At 42.1% G+C, this 14,759-nt stretch overlaps 1 protein-coding gene across 1 annotated transcript in view; it reads left to right on the top strand.

Annotated features, from left to right (window-relative positions):
- DNAH8 (dynein axonemal heavy chain 8) overlaps positions 1-5,869 on the top strand; it is a 313,373-nt gene extending 307,504 nt beyond the window's left edge. The window contains exons 89-90 of the mRNA XM_053671408.1: positions 2,580-2,701; positions 5,582-5,869. Of these exons, the coding sequence (XP_053527383.1) occupies positions 2,580-2,701; positions 5,582-5,869 (410 nt within the window). The remainder of the gene's footprint in view (positions 1-2,579; positions 2,702-5,581) is intronic.
- Positions 5,870-14,759: the final 8,890 nt, after the last annotated feature.

Below are 14,759 nucleotides of genomic sequence, written 5' to 3'. Positions count from 1 at the left end.
CTGCTTTTCAAGCTTTAAAAAGAAACATCAGCGATCATTTTAGGTTTCAGAAAGCATAGATTTTGATTCCATTAGAGCTGATATCAGTCTACAAGAAAATCATTCATTTGTTAAACTCAATAATGAACTATTCAGTGGATTCATTATGGTTTGAATTCCACAAGATCATGTTCTTTTTCTTAGGAAGCCAAATCAAAACTACTGAGAATTGAAAAAAGCGTGCATCTTCTCCGTGTTCTCTCAGTGGGCACAGCCCGTGGAACAGTTCCCTCCCTTCCACTCTCGAGCCTCACATGTGTTTACTTAACTTTTCTGTCTTTCTAGCTCACGGTTATGTATATTCTGGATTTCATCTACTAGCAGGTGAAGGGTGCTTCCGAAACATTAAGAGGCTTTACCGTTGGGGGCAGGAAGAAGATAGGGTTTGGCATCTCTTTAACTGCACTGGAGATTTTCAGAGCTTTGTGACAATGACAGAAGTCTTTGTCACAGGGATGTTGCAGAAGAGAGGAACCTGCGCAGCCCTCACCTGGCACCCACGGCATTGTCCTGAGTGCCATATGGAGCGAGATTGAATTTGCAATTTAGCTGGAACTTAAAATGTCATAGAAAAATTCAATTAAGAAATTTGTGCAGATGGATGGTTAGGATCAGGATTCATGTCTTATGCATTATGACCTTGTAGAATCATAGATCAGTGAGGAATTTTAAAATATCATAAAATAGGGTCAGTTGAATTCCAGGTACTCTATTTCGGTGCACCACGTGGATGCGCAGTTAATGCGGAATGATGAAAATGACATTTTCACTAAGTGCCATGAAAGGGAGAATCGGACTTTATTGTTGTGCTCATATTTACCACTGACTGGCAAGTACACAAACTGTTTATTTTACTACTAAAGTGTGGGACCTCCGGTATTTAACATGGAAATCCACACAGTCACGTGCCAATTGAATCACCTCAAGTGATTCCAGACATAGAGCAAGAAAGTCGCTGCCAGGCAAACTTCTGCCACGTTTCCTGCCCTGGGAGTTAACTTTTTATGTCATACATCGTCCTTTCCTACTAGGAACTCTTGGTTTTGTGAAACTATAGCTTTAGGAAAATTACCTATACAAGGCTATTAATCAGCTACTCTGGTTGATCAACTTTTAAAAAAAAAATTAATGCAAGGATTCTCCTGTAGCCCCAAATCCTATTTTAGTGAATGCTCTGATAAATCTTTTAAGATGCAAATATGACCAAATCATTTGCCTACTTTAAATATTCAGTAGCCTTCCACAGTCCACAAAATCAAGTCCAAACCCTGACCCTGAGAAATCTGGCCTATACCTTTGTTCTAACTTTATCTGCCAGTGTGGCCTCTCTTTTAGTCTAGACCTCCACGCCGTCTTCACACGTGCTGTTTCTCCAGCTGGAACTGTCTCACGTGGCAAACTCCTGTTCATCTTTTGAGCATCACCTTCTGTTTCATCTTTTCAATTCTTGCGTGATTTACTTTGTTCACCTCTTTGCTCAGAGCAACATTGTGTCCTGTTCCCTCCACATTCTAGACTGGCGCCTTGAACGCCGGGTCCATGGGTGGCCTCCTCCTCTTTGTAGTCACCTCACATGGAGCAGTGCCTGGTACATGGTGGCCACCCTCAAGAGATTTAACAAATGAATGAATGAGTGCCCCCACAAGTGTCTAATTTAATAACTAGGGAAGAACTTGGCAGTGGGGAAAATTTGACCTCTCCCTAAGCCAGGCTAGGGCCCTATTCTTTCTCCAAGGGATATTTGCTCTGCCACCTATAATTATGCCTTGAAACTTGGCGTGGCGTGGTGTTCAGTATTAACATGGAGGCCTCAAGGTACTATATGTCACAGGTAAATTCTCCTACGATTTTGTAGTTTAGGGTATAGTTTCTAACATCAAATGCTACTCTCCAAGAAAGCCTTCTCTTATTGAATTGAATGGCATGGATTGCAAATATTAAGTTTAAAGGAAGACTCCAGCATGCAGAATGATGTATTATCTTAAAATAACTATATTATGCATATTAAAACATGTAGCTTTCCTTTCTGGTGTCATTGCTTTGTCTGATTAAATTGAAAATCTGGTTTTCTATTTGGGCATTACGACTAAATGAAATTGTTCCATTATAGCAAATAGAAACTTGATAATGTTTTGATTCAAATTGTAATTGAAATGCTGTTCTCAGAATATTTCAGCATTCCAATCTTATTCCTAGATATTGTATCTTCAGTAGAGGCTGTGAGCTAGGACTGGGTTACAACCCTTATAGGACTTGAGTGGCTGGAATCCCAGGAGAATTTCAAACCAAGGCTCTCATCTGAGGCATAGAGGGTGCTGTTTTCCAGCTGTGAGCTCACAAGAAATATTTAGCTCATTGCAGGTTCCTGTAAAAACAAAACACTGAAAAGAATGGCCTCCTCCTCACCCTTAAGGTTTAATCTCAACTCCTCTTGGATGGGCGCACTTTTGGAAATTCAGGAGCAAATAACAATTAACACTGCTCCCTTTGTTTCCAAAGTGGACTGCACAAAGCCATCAAAATTCTTTTTTTTTTTTAAGGCTTCCTGACAGCAATGAGACAAGAGGTGACCCGTGCCCACAAAGGCTGGGCCCTGGACTCCGTGACCATCCACAATGAAGTTCTGCGGCAGACCAAAGAGGAGGTCACGTCACCCCCTGCGGTAGGTGCCCCTGGCATTACAGACAGTTCTGGAGCTGGGGCTGAAAGTTCAGGTTCTGCTGAAAGCTGACCTAGGCGTGCCTCAGTCAAGCCCACCAGCTTTGTAGCCAGGGTTTCCTCAATTGTAACCAGAAGACTTCACTGTCAAAGCCTCCTCTGTTTGCTGTTATGGGGATTAATGACAAGTTCTAGGAACTCCCCAGACTGCATTTCTTTATTATTACAAGCTACCCTTGTGCTTGCTGAAAAGGATTTTCCACATATCTCCAGCTACAGCTGTGAGCCGCTTACAGAATGGATGAGTATCAAGGGCACTAGTAGACACTAAAAGGACCAGTGGTCCTGAGTGGTGGGCCCCCTCCCCCCCAGCTTCAGGACCCTGAGTGGGGCAAGGGGCAGGGCTTGCGATGGGCAGATACCTTTGGGAGCCACTGTTTGAACACTTAACCTGCTCTCTGAACTTAGGCAAGTTCTTTTAACTTTTTGAGCCTCAACTTCTTTAACTGTAAAATGAGGAGGATACTTCAACTTCATTAAAGGTGATTGTGAGAATTTAATGGGATCATTTAAGCTTGGTGCTGGACCTCACACAGACACTCAATAAATCTTAGTCTCCTTTTCCCTTTTTGTGACTTTCATTTTCTCAATTGTCAAGTGAAGGGATAGACCACGTGATTTCCATATTCTGACCCTTTCTGCCACTTTGTAACAAATATCACCTTTCCTTATCTTGAGAGAAGTACCTTTAATCTCTGTATTTCTAGGAACAGTGTAGGCTTTTTCTATCACATGTCACAGAATTCTTCTAGCTTCTTCCCACTATGCAATGCCAAAGTCATTTCCATATTTTTAGGTATCTAGCATAGCAGCACCCCTTTCTGGGTACCAAGATCAGTATGAGTTCCCTAAGGCTGTTGTAACGAGGTACCACAGACTGGGTGGCTTAGAACAATGGAAAATTGTTCCCTCGCAGTTCAGGATGCCAGGAGTCTGAAACAGAGGTATTGTCAGGGTTGGTTTCCTCTGAGGACTCTAAGGGAGAGTCTGTCCCAGGGCCCCTCTAACTTCTGGGGGTTGCTACCAGTCCGTGGCATTCCCTGGCATGTGGCTGCAGCACTCCAATCTCTGCCTCCATTGTCGCATGGCCTTCTCCCTGTGTGTGTGCGTCTCTGTGTGGCCTCTCTTTCTTGGAAGAACACCAGCCATGTAGGAATTTGCCTCTCCTGACCCAGTATGACCTTCACTACAATAATTACATCTGCAAAGAACCTGTTTCCAAATAGTCACATTCTAAGGTTCTAAGTGGACATGAGTTCTGGGGTGACACCATTCAATCCCCTACACTTTCCAGCTATGGCTTTGTAAGGTTCTGAGGCTGACAGGAGCTTAGAAGGGTTACAATTTACTGTCAGATGGTACCGTTGTGGTTGTATCGTTCATGTAGTAACTGTCATCCAGTAACTAATGATGTTCTGATGTTCCGGGATTGCCCATGGTTTGGTAAAACCACATACCTCAGTATTTGATTTTAAAAGTATGACCCTTATCCTGTTGGAAAACATTTTGTAACTAATCTCACTCTCATTTATTATAATCTGTACTTAACTTCCCCTTACCCTATTCTTGCCAGAGGTGGAAAAAGGGTAGCCATCATCCACATAAATATATTTTATGAGCTGACGTACATGTTGGAGCCTCTCCTGTGAATCAATTTAACCTCTCTTGTCTTGCTGAATATGTGTTCTATGGCTCCCCTCTGCCTACAAGATAAAGTTCAGACTCTCCAGCTTGGCATCTAGACTGTTCCCTGCTCGAGCACTAACTTATTTTTATCACCACTGAAACCTTCTGCTGAATAAAATGCTGGAGCTTCCCACCCACCTCGCCTCTCTTTGTAGTATTGTTCCCGCCTGGGATAACCATCCCCTGCCCCCCATCTTTCCAAAAGCAGCACACCCTTCAAGGACGTGTTCCCCCCAAAGTCTCCAGTCCACGGTGGCCATTCACCTCAGAAGGCACTGCACGGAGCCTCTGTGCTGTTGACTAGCCAGTCCCTCTCACAAGTGTGTGCTGGTGTTAACATGGTGTCTTTTAAAGACTTTTTCTCTGTGTGTGTCTTGCGTCTTGATTTAATGGTGGGTCCTCAAAGGCAGGTCCTGTTGTATGAGAGGGAGACATGAGTGAGTCCAGTGGAGCCACTGTGCCCTCCCTGCCCATCACACCCAATCTCCATCTCCCACCCTGGCCATGGACTCTCCTGTTCGCCAGGCCTGGTGGCACAGACCTCACTTCTTCCTGTCACTGAGATGAGCCATAGGTTGGCTTGTCCGGCACAGGTAGAGACCCCATGTGGCTCCCAGCTCCAAATCCTGTTCCGTGCTCGCACCCCACACCAACTCAGACCAGACCCCTGGGAGACTTTTAGGTCCCTGCAGAGCTGATTTCATGCAGCTGGCTGTCTGTCCTCCCAGGCAGCTGATGCCACACTCAAATAACCAGTAACACATATTTCTACTTATCTCATAACCTTGAGGTGGGCTGCAGGGAAGATTTGTTTTACTGTTAATGCTAACACAGCATGCCCAGTGGTGGTTTCATCTTTTAGAAGCTTCATAAGACTTGTGTGTGTTGTCTGTCCAAACGTACTCCATTTATTATGGTAATGGACACCTATCTCACAGCACCTAATTTTTTATTAAATATTTTAATTTACTTTTTATTGTATTTTTTCCATTACCGCCCCTTCCCCCAGTAATCACCATACTGTTGTCCATGTCCATGAGTCCTTTTTTTTCCTCAATCCCTCCAGCCTGTACCCCCTACCCCACTACTTGCTGTCATCTAAAAGCCCTATTTATTACCTTCTGCTTGACTCTTCCAGGAAGGTGTGTATATATATGGGCTCTACATGGATGGCGCAGGCTGGGATAGGCGGAATGGGAAGCTCACGGAGTCCACACCCAAGGTGCTCTTCACGCAGCTGCCTGTGCTGCATGTCTTTGCCATCAATTCCACTGCACCCAAGGACCCCAAGCTGTACGTGTGTCCCATCTACAAGAAGCCCAGGCGAACTGACTTGACCTTCATCACTGTGGTGTATTTGCGAACAGTCTTGTCCCCAGATCACTGGATCCTGAGAGGGGTGGCCCTTTTGTGTGACATCAAGTAAGTTCATTTCCATTTGCTGAGGGCACAGAAGCCACATCGATGGCCAATGCTACTGAGAGACTCAGAAACCTGTCTTTTCTTTCTGGTAATTGCTTGATTACCTTTCTAAATTAAAAAGTTGATATTTCTGTAATTGCTTATGTCTGTGTTTTTCCCTGTATCAGTATTCAAAAAGACATTTCTAAAGAAATGCTTTTAATTCAGGCAACCATATTCCACTTTAATTACTTTTTAGATGAGGTCCTATTTTCATTATCAGAACACTTTGGAAGGTTTGAATTTTAAAAAAAATCTAAAAGTATTCATAAGGACTTCTGGCCCAGATGGAAACATAGGTAGATACACTTTGCCTCCTTGCACAACCAAAGAAAAACAAGAAAAAAATTAAAAACAAAAAATAGCCAGAACAGTCAGAAAATCAAACTGTATGGAAGCCTGACAACCAAGGAGTTAAAGAAGAAACATTCATCCACACTGGTAGGAGGGATGGAGACAGACAGCCAGGGCAAAGAGGACACACAGCAAGGTGGCAGCTGGAGGACCGGTAGGGTGAGGCAGCGTCTGGCAGACCCAGCAGTCACATCCAGCAGTCCCACATGTGCATGCAGATAAACCAGGAGGAACAACTGGCGAGCGAGACAGACCACCTGACCCACAGTGCCAGTGCAGATAAATAAAGCCTCAAAGCCTCTGGCTATAAAATCCTGTAGGGGCTGCAGTGACAGGAGACACTCCCAGCCTCACAGGAGAGTTCATTGGAGACACCTACAGGATCCTAGAATGTGCACAAACTCACCCACCCAGAAGGGCCCAATTTACTTCTGGGTAGCAGGGGAAGTGACTGAAAGCCAGCTAAGAGCTGAGCAAGTGGAATTGTTCCCTCTCTGACTCCTCCCGAATATACAGCTCCACCCTGGCAAATACCTAAACTTCTGCCCCTTACAGCATAACAGGTGCGCCAAGACAAAGAAATACGGCCCAAGTGAAAGAAAAGACAAAAACTCTAAAAATAGAAGTAAGTGATCAAGAAATAGCCAACCTATCAGATGCAGAGTTCAAAAAACTGGTAGTCTGGATGCTCACAGAAATGGCTGAGTATGGTCCCAACAATACAGGAAAAAGTGAAGGCTACGCAGAGTGACATGAAGGAAAATATACAGAGAAACAACAGAGAAGGGAAGAAAACTGACCTCAAATTAACAATTAGGAGCAGAAGGAAGACATAAACAGTCACCCAGAACAACATGAAGAAACAAAAATTCAAAAAAAATGAGGAGAGGCTTAGGAACCCCTGGAACATCTTGAAATGTTCTAACATCCAAATCATAAGAGCGCCAGAGAGGAAGAGGAAGAGCAAGAAATTGAAAACCTATTTGAAAAAAATAATGAAGGAGAATTTCCCTGATCTGGCAAAGGACATAGACTTCCAGGAAATCTAGGAAGCTCACAGAGTCCCAAAGAAGTTGGACCCAAGGAAGCACCCACTAAAGGCACATCATAATTGTATCACCCAAGATTAAAGATAAGGAGAGAATCTGAAAAGCAGCAAGAGAAAAGGAGACAATTGCCTACAAAGGAGTTCCGATAAGACCATCAGCTGATTTCTCTAAGGAAGCATTTCTCTATAGGCAAAAAGGGGCTGGAAAGAAGTATTCCAAGTCATGAAAGGCAAGGACCTTCATTTAAGATTACTCTATTACTCTTTATGCCCTGGCTGGTGTAGCTCAGTGGATTGAGTGCAGGCCTGTGAACCACACGATCTCGTTTCAATTCCCAGTCAGGGCACATGCCTGGGTTGCAGGCCAGTTCTCAGCAGGGGACTCACAAGAGGCAACCATACATTGATATTTCTCTCCTTCTCTCCTTCCCTTCCTCTCTAAAGATAAGTAAATAAAATATTTTTAAAAAGATTATTACTCTTTAGATTACTCTAAAGCTATTGTTTAAAATGGAAGGGTAGATAAAGTGCTTCCCAGATGAGGTCCAGTTCAAGGAGTTCATCATCACCAAGTCCTTATTGTATGAAATGTTAAAGGGACTTATCTAAGAAAAAGAAAATCAAAACTATGAACAGTAAAATGACAACAAACTCACAATTATCAATAAGGGAACCTAAATATCAAGAACAAGAACAAACTAAGCAAACAACTAGAACAGGAACAGAATCACAGAAATGGAGATCACATGGAAGGTTATCAGCAGGGAGGGAGAAAGCAGAGGATGGGAGGTACAGGGAGTAAGAAGTATAATTGGTAAGAAGTAAGAAGTACAAAATAGACAGGGGGAAGTTAAGAATAGTATAGGAAATGTAGAAGCCTAAGAACTTATATGTATGACCCATGGACACGAACTAAAGCGGGGGAGTGCTGGAGGGAGGAGGGGTGCAGGGCAGAGGGGAATGAAGGGGAAAAAATGGGACAACTATAATAGCATAATCAATAAAATATACTTAAAAAATAAAGGCATTCATTACATTCTAAAAGGAATCCAGTAAATGCAATTTTTTCTTTCTAATAAATTCCTGTCAGTACAATCTTCCCATGTCCGTGTTTCTCCTAATGTTATTCTTGGCTCATTTGAGTTTGGTTTTCCATCCATGTTTGTGAAATGGAAACTAGAGGGGCCCTGCCATAACTCTAAGATTTACAGCCGTGTGGTATTTTTAAGTACTTTTGAGGCCCAGAGAACTCTGAGTTTCCAGCTCTTCCCTCCCAAATCAACTCTGCAGGACATAATGGAGCACACATTTCTAGGCAGCAAATGGGGAAGGAAAAACAAAATCCATCAAGTGAAATTAAGTTATATGCTTAATGCCTTAAAGAGCAAAGTCTTTAAAAAGAGAAGCTATTTCTTACTCTGTAGCTAGTTTGAAACTCAGTTTGAACCTTTATTTCCTGCTAAAGGAAATGGTCAATTTAGCAAAATAGATGGGGTCCTATATTGAATTCTCATGCAGCTTCAGGATAGTGAAGAAGTGTCTTGACTGGTCTTCCCATCCAGAATCCCTTTGCCTGCCCCCAGCTAAGCTCACAAACTGAATTCCCTCTGTCTATTCTAAAGGAGGGAAGCTTGTCAAGTCATCTTGCTCCCCTCTCATCCTTATGTTGCCCTGATCAGAGAAGACAATGAAGACACAAAACGGCGGAGCAAAAGCCCAGGTGTGGGTGTTGTGTTCGGGGAAGACCCTGGAGAAAATTCCACCATCGTCTAGTGTACTTTCAGACAGCAGAAAATATAGTATGAAATACAAATTATAGCAGTGACTTTGGTGTGCTTCTAATATTGATTCAGTGTCAGAGCCGTAGAACTTTCCAGGGCAGCTTGAAAAGTAAAGTAATCTAGCCCCTGGCCCAAACATTTTGGTATTTCCCTTGGCCAACAGGCACACTAAAGGGAAAGATGGCACACTCTGGAAAGAATGTCCTCCCAAAGCAAGGCTGGAATTTGGACCCCTCTGCCATGCTGGGTAGGCACAGAGGAAGTGAAACACATAGCAAACCAAAATGCAAGTCCCCAACACACATTTTAGTCATATTCCTGTCCAGTTGCTAGAATGATTGAAGGCAAACTGCACAATCTAAACCCCAGTATATCGTGGTAGGTTTGTGGAGAGCAGCAGGTTCAATGTTCTCTAATAACTTGAATATCTTATGGAAAGCTGAAAAAGAGTTGGAAAATATGTGAGTCAAGCAGGAGTATAGAACAGGCTGTTTAAAGCCACAGACCATTTCCTGGGAACTTTTCACTGTTGCCGATTATTTCACTCTGTGTCAACATAGAGGAGAGAAATGGGTGCAAAGGCCACCTGGGGATGAGCACCTGGCACCCAAGAAGTGCCTCAGAATGGTCTTTATGGTGGGTACTACTCAGCCATTCCTAGTTTTGCAAAAATGCTGCAGTCCAGTTCTACTTTCTTTCTCTAGGCCCATTAAATGGTTTCCATAGACATTTTGAGCCACTGAACTTCCATAAACACATAACCACTTTCTTGGCAAAATTGTTGCTTTTCACTAATTACGTAATTTGCTGTGCTTGAGTGAGAGAGACCTGGTGAGCATAAAAGAGCAAAGGACTGGGGACAAGATGGTTAAGCCAACTGAAGCAGGGAGAGAAAGAGTACTTTTTTCCCTCCTTGGAATGAGTCCACATATTCTCATTTTGGCCTCTGCAAAATGAACAAGACTTAAAATATTATTTTAGTTTGAACTTTGCATAAAAATAAGACCAAAAAAGAAGTGCCTAAATATATAACTTTTAAAAGAGATTGGTTTTAGGGATGATATATCTTCTGTCAAGAGACCTGAGATGAGTAGGGGACTCACCTGTAATGTGAGTGTGACTTGGGGCCATGAGTGAAGGACAGAAGAATGGGTAAAGAAACTCAGGGGTGAGGGATGAACGTGAAGAAAGGTGACAGTGCAGTTGGATCTTGGTCTTTCCATATAGATGGTACCAAGCTGGTACTAGGAACATCCAGAGACAGAGGCTGGACCATGCAGTTCCCTTCTCAGAAGGGTTTTGTGAGTTATCATCACCCAGAACATACACTCCAAATACTGAAACCTTTCATGAGCTAGCCTAAAACACAATTTCTGCCTGTGGCCCATTGCTTCTGCTGTTAGGACTGTTTGATGTTCCCTGAACATCCTCAGATTGTTCCCTTATCAAGGGAGACTTTCCCAGATAAAAACAACTGGACCTTTCATACATGGCTGGAAACAATGTAAAATGGTGCAATCACTCTGAAAAACAGATGGGAAGTTTCTTCAAGTTAAACATGCAGGTACCATATGACCCACGCTTTTCACTCCTAGACATTCACCTAAGAGAAATAAAAGGAGATTTCCATTCAAAGACAAGACTTACCATATGAATGTTTGTAGAAACTTTGTAACAGCCAACAATTGGAAAGAATCCAAATATCCACCAATAGGTGAATGGATAAACTATGGTACAACCATTCTATAGACTGCTATTCGGTAATAAAATTCAATTACTGATATATACTACAACATGGCTGAATCTCAAAAATAACTATGCTAAAGAAGACAAAGTGCATGTGTGTGGTTCCATATATATATATATATATATATATATATATATATATATATATACACACACATACACACACGTATATATGTATATATAATAAAATTCTAGAAAATGCAAACTAGTCTATAGTGACAGAGATGGGATCAGGGGTTGCCTGGGGCAGGGGAGGCAGAGGGAGGCATGAGAAAGACTGCAAAGGAGCAGGGGGCAACTTAGGGGGTGATCGTTGTGTTCCTTCTCTCGATTGTGGTGATGGTTTCACAAGGGTCACAATGTACCAAATTTTACACTTTAAATGTGTGCAGTTCACTGTACTTCAATTATACCTCAATAAAGCTGTAAAGAAAAGTCTTCTTTATACCACTCAATTCTTCCTTCGTCTCTGTGTGGACTTCCATAATGCCTTCACGACTCCCCCAGGTAGGATATATTACTCCCCTGCATTTTGGTTGCAAATGAATTAAACAATTTCAATCAACCCTAGGAATTAATCATATATATATATCTGTCTCCTCACTCTATAGCAAGCTTCTTGAAAGCAGAGCCTGGCTTTTTGGCACTCCAATAAGTGCTGACTGAATTTCTGAAAGAGTGAATGAGAGCATGTAATATGATTTGATTGGTAAACACAGGCAAATGATGGTAAAGGAGGGGCTGTCGGCGGGGGGTGGGGGGAGGCATGTTGGGAGGTCTAGAATACCACGAAGGAAGAGGGGAGCCACAGCGGTTCTGGACTGCTACAGGAATGGAAGCAAGTAGGTCAGTTAGGAGGCTATTGCTGTACACCAAACAACATGAAATGAGGGTTGGAATTAGAGAGAAGACAATTAGAATGGAAATAAAGCAAGTCATTTGAAAGATAGCATAGAGGTGAAATTTGGGAATTCAGAAACCAAGTAGATGAGATAAATAATGATCAGGAAAGGTTGAAAGATGTAGCAGTTTATAGCCTGGAAAGTCTGGTTGGATATTTCTTCTGTCATTACAATTTGGGAAAAGAGCTATTTTCTTAGGCAAGTGTTTATAAATAACTGCTGGGGTCTCTGGAGAGAGGCTCAAAGATCTCTGTGTTTGTCCTTGCTAATGATGAAGTCTGCAACTGAGTAACACAGTGTTACCTTATGCCAGGCACTAGTCTAAGCAGTTGACATGAATTGACCCATGTGACACTTTACCAACCCTATAATATCTGATATTGTCATTTTCATTTCACAGATGAGGAAACTGAGACACAGAAAAACTAAATAACTTGTCCAAGGTGTCACAACTAATACATGACAGAGCTGGGATTTGAACTCAGCCTGAATGATTTTAGTCCATGCTCTGGTGAAATTTGCAAGGCAGTATTTGGTTTTTTGGTTTTTTTTAAAAGCTGGAGTCTATTGCATAAACGTCGAAAATTCAAAATTGTGCATAGAAAATAGTAAATCTATATTTCTCTGGCTTTCTAATTTGAACAGCTTTAATTATGTGAATGAAAATAATAAGGTGCTTAGAAGAGAGATTACCAGGCAAATGTCGACATTTGTATGTGTGCAAACAAATGTAAACTTAAAATTCAGGAATTTTGAAGGGAATCAGTACATTTATTTAACAAGCTCTTTCCTGGCTTTCTTGAACATTCCAGGTCAGCAGGTGCATTTTTACCTGGAGAAATTAGCTCGAGATGCTAAATGAGAAGATAAGGGGTCTAAGTCCTAAGACGCAAGCACACTTCTGGGTGTCTTCCTTGTCCACACACAAAAAGAAAGAAAAAGTAACTAAAAGGTTATTTTGAAAAGCAAAATTCAGTAAAGGATAAAAACAGCAACAGTTTTTAAAAAAGTAATTCACTGACCTAAATGAAAAAATTTAGGGAGCTATGGAGATCCTTCCCATTTAAAAAGCCAAAAAGGCACTCATGGTTAAAGTAGCTCAGTGACTTAATCCTGGGTGTCTAACAGAACCTTCAATGTTGTTTTTAAGCTTTTAAAAAATGATTCTGCTTTACTTCCAGCCAGATGGAGGCATTGGTAGATATATTTTGCCTCCTCTCACAACCCAAAAAAGGGCGGCAACAAATTTGAAAACAAAAAACAACCAGAACTGTCAGAAAATCAAACTGTATGGAAGCTGGACAGCCAAGGAGTTAAAGAAGAAACATTCATTCAGACTATTAGGAGGGGTGGAGATGGGCAACTGGGGCTGAGAGGACACACAGCAAGGCAGTGGCTGCAGGACTGGGAGGGTGCAGTGGTGGCTGGTGGACCCAGTGGTTCTATATTTACCTGCAGATAAACCATGAGGAACAACTGGGAAATAAGACAGACCACCTGACCCAGGGTTCCAGTGCAGGTAAATGAAGCCTCTGACTATAAAAATCTGTGGGGGGCTGCAGCAGCAGAGAAACTCCCAGCATCACAGAAGAGTTCACTGGAAAGATCCACAGGGTCCTAGAATATATACAAACCCACCCACCCAGGAATCAGCACCAGAGGGGCCCACTTTGCTTCTGCGTAGTGGGAGAAGTGACTGAAAGCCGGGGAGACCCGAGCAGACAGCAATTTTCCCTCTCTGACTCCTCCCCCACATACAGCCTCATCCTGGTGAAAATCTAAGGCTCTGCCACTTACAATGTAACAGCCACGCTGAGACAAAAAAAAAAAATACTGCCCAACTTAAAGAATAGATCAAAGCTCTATTAAAATAGAACTAAGTGATGAAGAAATAGCCAACCTATCAGATGCACAGTTCAAAACACTGGTGATCTGGATGCTCACAGAATTGGTGGAGTATGGTCCCAAAATACAGGAAAAAATGAAGGCTATGCAAAGTGAAATAAAAATACACAGGGAATCAACAGTGAAGGGAAAGAACTGGGACTCAAATAAATGATCTGGATCAGAAGGAAGACATAATCAGTCAACCAAAACAGCATGAAGAAACAAAAATTTTTAAAAATGAGGAGAGGCTTAGGAACCCCTGGGGCAACTTTAAAAGTTCCAACATCCAAATCATAGGGGTGCCAGAGAAGAAGAGGAAGAGCAAAGAATTGAAAACCTATTTGAAAAAATAGTGGGGAACTTCCCCAATCTGGCAAAGGACACAGACTTCCAGGAAGTCCAGAAAGCTCACAGAGTCCCAAAGAAGTTGGACCCGAGGAAGCACACACCAAGACACATCATAATCACATTAGCCAAGATTAAAGATAAGGCGAGAATATGAAAAGCAGCAAGAGAAAAGGAGACAGTTACCTACAAAGGAGTTTCCATAAGACTGTCAGCTGATTTCTCAAAAGAAACCTTACGGGCAAGAAAGTGCTGGGAAAGAATATTTGAAATCATAAAAGAGAAGGACCTTTATCCAAGATTACTCTATCCAGCAAAGCTATTATTTAGAATAAAAGGGCAGATGAAGTGCTTGCCAGATAAGGTCAAGTTCAAGCAGTTCATCATTACCAAGTCCTTATTGTGTGAAATATAAAAGGGACTTATCTAATAAAGAAAAGATCAAAATTATGAACAATAAAATGACAAACTCACAACTATTAACAAAGACACCTAAAAAAAACCCCAAAAAACTAAGCAAACAACTAGAACAGGAACAGAATCACAGAAATGGAGATCACATGGAGGCTTATCAGCAGGGAGGGGGTGGGGGAAGAATGGGGGAAAAGGTACAGGGAATAGAAGCACAAATAGGTGTACAAAATAGACAGGGGTAGGTTAAGAACAGTATAGGAAATGGAGAAGCCTAAGAACTTATATGTATGACCCATGGACATGAACTAAGAAGGGGGGTGGAATACTGGTGTTGGGGGAGTATAGGGTAGAGGAGAATAAAGGGGAGAGAAAATGGTA

This window comes from Artibeus jamaicensis, unplaced genomic scaffold, assembly GCF_021234435.1.
Source record: "Artibeus jamaicensis isolate MK-2021 breed Jamaican fruit bat unplaced genomic scaffold, CSHL_Jam_final contig_1803, whole genome shotgun sequence".
In the NCBI taxonomy this organism is placed as follows: Eukaryota; Metazoa; Chordata; class Mammalia; order Chiroptera; family Phyllostomidae; genus Artibeus; species Artibeus jamaicensis.
This window is presented reverse-complemented; position numbering and strand designations above follow the sequence as displayed.